This window comes from Parambassis ranga, chromosome 9 (assembly GCF_900634625.1).
Source record: "Parambassis ranga chromosome 9, fParRan2.1, whole genome shotgun sequence".
Taxonomy (NCBI): Eukaryota; Metazoa; Chordata; class Actinopteri; family Ambassidae; genus Parambassis; species Parambassis ranga.
The window spans coordinates 21,392,496-21,399,206 of record NC_041030.1 but is presented as its reverse complement, the minus strand read 5'-3'; the positions used below and the strand labels follow the sequence as shown (position 1 = coordinate 21,399,206).

Here is a 6,711-nt window from a genome sequence, read left to right as displayed (position 1 = left end):
TTCTTCTTCTTCTTCTTCTTCTTCGCCTCCTGCTGCTGCTGCTGCCTCCAACCCGGAAGTAAACAGCATCCGGTTCCGACAAAATACCAAAAGAACTTTTATTTTTTATTTTCTTTATTTACCAACCAAAACAAACATAAATAAAAACGAGACAAGTGATAAATAATAATAATAAAACAAAACATAAAATTATTAATATTAAGTAAAAATGCATGATTGAATATTCAGTGCACATAATTTAAATACTTGTTAGTAAGCAGATTTTCAAATAAATATTAAATTTACGACGTGAATAAATATTAAAATAAATAAGTGAATTAACAAAAAGCAGTTACATCACTCAGCACAATAAATAAGCAGAATGTTCACAAGACAGCACGCCGGCTCCACCTTGTGGTAAAACATGTCAATACATCCAGTATCTTTAAACTTCCTGTACTTGGTACATACAGTGAATACATCCTCCTCAGACATGGGTAGTGCTTTTGTGTTTGCTGCTGCAGACACACAGGGTTAACTCTGACGCTCGATGTTGAAGGTGCGGTGGCGCCTGGCGGTCTCCTGGCACATCTCCACTGGCTTGTTGTTTTCCTCTGCGGTGCTGATGTACCAGTTGGGGTAGCGGGCAGACATGAGGGTGCTGTTGTTCACCCCGGTGTCTTGCTTGTAGAAGAGAAATCGCACCATCTCGCTCTGAGAGCCGATCTGCCGCAGGCTGTCTTTGTTGGTCACCTCCTGAGGAGAGAAGAAAACCATCAGGCCTCATGTAAGACGCAGTGCAGAGCCACGACAGAGCCTCTGAGTGAGGGTGAGGCTGACTTACCTCCAGGCACAGGGTTGGGTTGCCACCATCCTTGTGGCAGGACAGGTAGAGGTCGGTGTCCTTGATGCCCAGAGCCACCGGCCAGGCGTTGGTGCTGGGTGTAGTAGGGGGCACGTAGGTGGACATGTTCAGGTGAACTGAGGACACAGAGGGACGGAGGACAGAGGGTCACTTGCTGTCCACAGATGTGCTAAAACAAACAGTGAATCTGTGAATGTCACGTGTGGGTACCTTTGCGGTCGGTGCTGCCTCCCTGCAGCATCACTGCGTGGAGCTCCATGCTGTTCTGGACCAGGCTTCTCTTCTGGCTGTCGGTCATGGTGCACAGGTGCATGCCCCTCCTGCTGAACTCTGACGGAGCCGCGCTTCTCTCTAAAACGATTTTCTCTGGGAGACAGAGAGGCGGGGCTGCTGGTTAGTCATGGTGTACCTGTCAGACCCCCCCCTCCCTTCAACCAGAGCCTGACGGTGTGGAGATCTTTACCTTCCACGATGCTCTCCAGCATGATGTTGAGCAGGTTTTCCTCTCTGAACTCGGTGCCCTGCACTGACTCTGATGACTTGTGGCTCTTCAGTCTCTCCATGGCGACGATGAGGTTGACGACGCGCCTCATCGTTAGTGGATGATGGGAAATCTCCAGGTCCAGTCCTTTGGGCATCTTCAGGCTCCACATGTCACTCATGCTGCAGCTCATCTGGGACTCCATCTTTGTCTGAATGAAGACAAGTCTTCAGGGAGACAGAGAAACCCTTCAGTGTCACTGGATCACACAAAGCTGTGCAAACACGCTGTGTGAATATTGATGGTATGAGAGAGAAGAAGGCCGGTTACCTGTTGAAGCTTGTAGATCAGAAGCTGTTCCCCTGCTTGCTGTGCAGCTGTTGTGTTGTTCTGCCTGCCTGCTCTGCCTTTTATACACCGTCTCCCCTGCAGCTGTGGGATTTTTTCATGACGTTGACAGGAAGTGGGACTGTCTTGCTTGAGTGCTGTTGCGCTCTCTGTGATCCTCTGTGATGATGAAATACTGGAGTTGCTGCTGCAGTAGTAAAAAGCCTGATTGCGACATCCACGAGAAGACGCACCTCCACTGTTTACTAATGAGAAACCAGGTTCGGAGTGTGGTCATAGTTTTTATTTACATTTTTGTGGCGTGTTCATTTTATTGGACAGTTCGCTCGTGACGCATCAGTCTGAGGGTGTAAACCAGGTGGATGACGGTGGACTGTTGTTGACGGAGGTCTGCGCAGTGTGACCCCCCCCCGGTCCAGGTCGTCCACCATGCAGCACACCGTCCCCCTGATGCAGACCTCACTGGGTTGGCTCTGGGTCGGCTCCTGAATCCAGGTCTGAATGAATTTCAGGACAGCTTTGCCTCTGTCTGCACGGACAGATCTGTACCAAACTCCACATAATGAGAGCTGTGCAGACTTTCGTTCCAGGGGCAGGACACAAACTTATCAATCGTGCATTGTTGTCTCCAAACCGCCTCATTCCTGAAAAATCCTGAAGAAGAAGAAGTGACAGGAAGTGGGTGAAGGTTCATCTGCTCTTTCCTCATCACCTCTCCTGTCTGTAATCGGACCTTTTGAGGTTTTGTGGTTCCATTGTTAAAAAAATTCCAGCGCGGTGTTAGACCGGCTGGAAGCTGAAACTTGCCCAACAGCGGCTGAATCTGATATTTCTTCATTTCCTTGTTTTGCTGTGATGGAGCTGTGCCACCCACAATAAACAGGTTGGAATCATAAACATGACGCTCTGCTGTTTATGTTTATACCCTTAAAAGACCTGATATACCACAATGAAAATGTTTTTTCAGCACAACCTCACCTATATGATCCAATCTTTTTTTTTTAAGTTAACCTCTGTTAACATATTGGGCCCAAAAATGATCTAATCCAAATTGAAACAAAAAAAAAATCACAAAAATGCTCAATGAAGTGTTTTGGAAATTGAAAAAGTAAACAGGAAGCAAATATGAACAAAGAAAGGTCAAATTAACAAAAAACTATTATATATATACAAACATTTTCTATATGAAACGTGTATTTACAGGCGTTTTTACTCAATATCGTATAAAAACTCAGGGAAATTGTACAATCTGCACTTTGCAAAGATGTGATCAGCAGCACTACAAAGGGCGAAGTTTATTGTTAAAAATGTGATCCGATCACGCCGGTGTGATCAGGAAAGGAAACACGCATCAACTAAATCTTTTTCTTAAATAACAGAACTCTCTCTGATCCTGAAGCTTCATTGTTATTGTAGCTGGGTTATGAAGGCTCTGAACATCGGTCCTGATGCAGTGACTGCAGCTGCATCTCTGCGATAAAGGTCGAAAGTTTTGGATTGCATGGTTGGAATAATCGTAGTTTCACTTTGTGTCTGTGGACTTAACGCTACAGAGTGGAATTTACAGCATGAGGGAGGATGTTTGTCTTCCAGGGAAGATTTGTTTTTACGCCTGACACCATCAGAGGAATGAACAAAGCAGAAGTGATGCGCTGAGATGATGATGAGTCTGCTCCTCGGCTCTGGTGTTGATGTTGATTAACTGAGCCTGAACGGGTTTAAAACCCTTTGGAACTGATCTTTGTGGTGATTTGTTGTACTAATGCAGATGCACTTAGTGAGCACAGTGTGGAGGGTGAAGGTTCGGCTGGGCTGGTTTCTGCTGTGAGGACAGACTGAGGATTTAGGTCTTTGGGTCTCTTTGTGTGTAATAGCCTCAAAGCTGGAACTCACCTGTGGAATCATTTAATCCAGGGTGTGTCTGTGTCTGTGTGTGTGTGTCTGTCTGTGTGTGTGTGTGTGTGTGTGTGTGTGTGTGTGTGTGTGTGTGTGTGTCTGTCTGTCTGTCTGTGTGTGTGTCTGTGTGTGTGTGTGTGTGTGTGTCTGTCTGTGTGTGTGTCTGTGTGTCTGTGTGTGTGTGTGTGTGTGTGTGTGCGTGTCTCTGTGTGTGTGTGTCTGTCTGTGTGTCTGTGTGTGTGTCTGTGTGTCTGTGTGTGTGTGTGTCTGTGTGTGTGTGTGTGTCTGTGTCTGTCTGTGTGTGTGTGTGTCTGTCTGTCTGTGTGTCTGTGTGTGTGTGTGTGTGTCTGTCTGTGTGTGTGTCTGTGTGTCTGTGTGTGTGTGTGTCTGTGTGTGTGTCTGTCTGTCTGTCTGTGTGTGTGTGTCTGTCTGTGTGTGTGTCTGTCTGTGTGTGTCTGTGTGTGTGTGTGTGTCTGTCTGTCTGTGTGTCTGTCTGTGTGTGTGTCTGTCTGTCTGTGTGTGTGTGTGTGTGTCTGTCTGTCTGTGTGTCTGTCTGTCTGTGTGTGTGTCTGTGTGTGTGTGTGTCTGTGTCTGTGTGTGTCTGTGTGTGTGTGTGTCCACAGTAAATATGTTGTCGCAATGTTTGCCTTTCTGCTTTTGTGTGTGAATCACTTTTTAATTACCGCTGACTGAGGCTGCAGTTCCTCTGCTGAAACCTCACTTTCACATCACAGTTTATATTTAAATAGAAGAAGTAAAAAAGCTCTGATTGTATAAAATTATTTGTTGTTGTTGTTGTCTCATTAGGGGGCATGGGCAGTGACTCATTGATTAGCTGTCCCTGCTTTGACAAACGTTTATATGAGATCATCCTGCTTTGCTTTGGTTTATTTCTGCTGGATGCTCTCAGATGTTTGATTCATTATTATGTCAAATGTCAGCTAACGTGCCAAATTATTTAAATAACTACAAATAAAATGTCTGTTTAAAGACGTGACGAGCAGCACGTAATGGAGTACACCCGGGGCTGACTGATCAATGGCCTGAAGTAGAAGCTCTGATCATTACACAGAGTTAGATTGGATTATTATTATTAGGCCCCGTTCACACTGGAGAAAGTCATTCCAGCTAGAGCAGGATTGAGCCCAGACAGCCTTTAAGCTGCATGTGTTCAGACCTATTTTCAAATCTGGCTAGCACACACTTGTGTCCGCACTCAATCCGGCTTCATCCAGCGTGTTTGCTGTCCTCCAAACCACTAGGTGGCGCCTCGTAATATACAGAGTCCGTTCATGCCGCGGTAGGACCGCGTGTGCGCATGCGTCATGTGGTTTTTTGTCCCGTGTCGCGGCCCGTGAACTGGAAGTAGCATGTCACTAACCGGAAGTAGCATGTCGCTAGCCGGATTCGCTCGCCACATTTGCGTTCACACCTGAGCCACATTTGAGCCAATCCGGCTAGATCCAATTCTCGTGGGTGGATCTAGCCGGATTGAAATCAAACTGGATACAGCCGGATTCGAGGTGTTCACACTCAGAAAAAAACACACATCTGGATTGATCTGGATGCGGCCGAATCCTGCTTAAGCCACATTTTTTTCCCCAGTGTGAACGGGGTATTAGAGACTCAGCCCTCAGCCTGAGGTCTGCATCGAGCCGACGGTCCCTGATCTCTGCTGCTGGATGACCTGGAGAAGGGTCACCGGTGACTTCAGAGATCTGTGACTCTGTGACAGTCTGACTGTGGGGTTGCATCACAGGCACATTCTTGATAGAACCGGTGTAGGCACACAGAGGTGGATTTTGGAGGGCGGCGGATCTGTGTCACCTCCACTCGTCAGCTGAGCCTTTAGAGGAGTTCTGATGGGAGAAACTCTGCTCTGCCTCCGTGTCCTAGTTTCATCACATCCTGTTTTATGTGTGCGTTGGAGCGCGCGCGCACACACACACACACACACACCTTTATCCCCCCTCTTGTAAAACCGGTCTCACAAACAAAAGTCCCAGTGACGACACAGGCAGCGGCGTTGGGAGTTTTCAGGCTCAGAACTCGCTGTTTCCTAAATTTCACTTCCTCGTGCAGGCGCTGTGTGCAACAAACAACAACGTTTCATCATCATGCGTTATTTATGTTCCAGCCAGTCAACCATTACCTTCTTTGGATCTGGTGAGTCAATACTGCTGCAGACTCACACCAACAACCAGAAAAGAGGAAGTTCTGCTATATCACACACGAGCTTCTCATTCAGCTGGTAGAAGCTGTAGAAAATGGTTCAAGTCAGTGTGAAGTTGGAGAGAAAACCAGGACCCAGACCCAGTCTGACTGCTTCAGGGTTTCTTTCAGATATTCAGACAGTCTTCTTGTTTCATGATTCTTCCACCCTGACAGGATCCACAGCTCCAGACTGACTGAGTCCTCCTCACAGCATCATACTACCACCTCCATGTCTGACTGTATGAAGCCTGTTCTCTGGGTTCTAGCCTCTCCTTCCTGTCTCCACATGAAGACAACGTCTCTGTGAGCACAGAGCTCTAGTTCAGCTTCATCTGACCAAATGACTTCCAGTCTGTGTGCTCTGTCTCCAGGTGGTCTCTAGCAGACTTCAGTCTGTCTCCAGGTGGTCTCTAGCAGACTCCAGTCTGTGTACTCTGTCTCCAGGTGGTCTCTAGCAGACTTCAGTCTGTGTGCTCTGTCTCCAGGTGGTCTCTAGCAGACTTCAGTCTGTCTCCAGGTGGTCTCTAGCAGACTTCGGTCTGTCTCCAGGTGGTCTCTAGCAGACTTCAGTCTGTCTCCAGGTGGTCTCTAGCAGACTTCAGTCTGGTCTAGAGGTGTCTTCTCTGCAGTCTGGCAGTCCATTCCTGTGCAGGACTCTAGTGGCGGTCTTCTCTGACTCTTCAGGTCCAGACCTGGTTCAATCCTTCACTGGTGTCTCTGCAGCTGTTCTCGGCTCTTCAGACTCATCTCTCACTAGTTTTCTTTCCAGAACCTTCCACATGTTTCTCTTCCTGTCTCTGCCAGTCTGGTTCTGTTGGACTCTCTTTACTCTCTCAGCAGCTCTTGTAACTTGGAGCTCTTGGGTAAACTTGTATCCTTCCTCCTGCTTTGTGGACATGAACAACAATAATCTATAGTTTGTGTAAAA

General features: G+C 47.1%; 1 protein-coding gene across 1 annotated transcript; it reads right to left on the bottom strand.

Moving 5' to 3' along the window:
- Positions 1–96: 96 nt before the first annotated feature.
- LOC114440953 (interleukin-1 beta-like) lies at positions 97–1,719 on the bottom strand. Its single transcript, XM_028413638.1, has 5 exons — positions 1,656–1,719; positions 1,308–1,552; positions 1,055–1,210; positions 824–960; positions 97–735 (listed from the first exon to the last, which is right to left on the bottom strand). The coding sequence occupies exons 2-5, from the start codon at positions 1,528–1,530 to the stop codon at positions 514–516; spliced, it is 738 nt and encodes a 245-aa protein (XP_028269439.1). The 5' UTR covers positions 1,531–1,552; positions 1,656–1,719; the 3' UTR covers positions 97–513.
- Between the last annotated feature and the right edge of the window lie 4,992 nt (positions 1,720–6,711).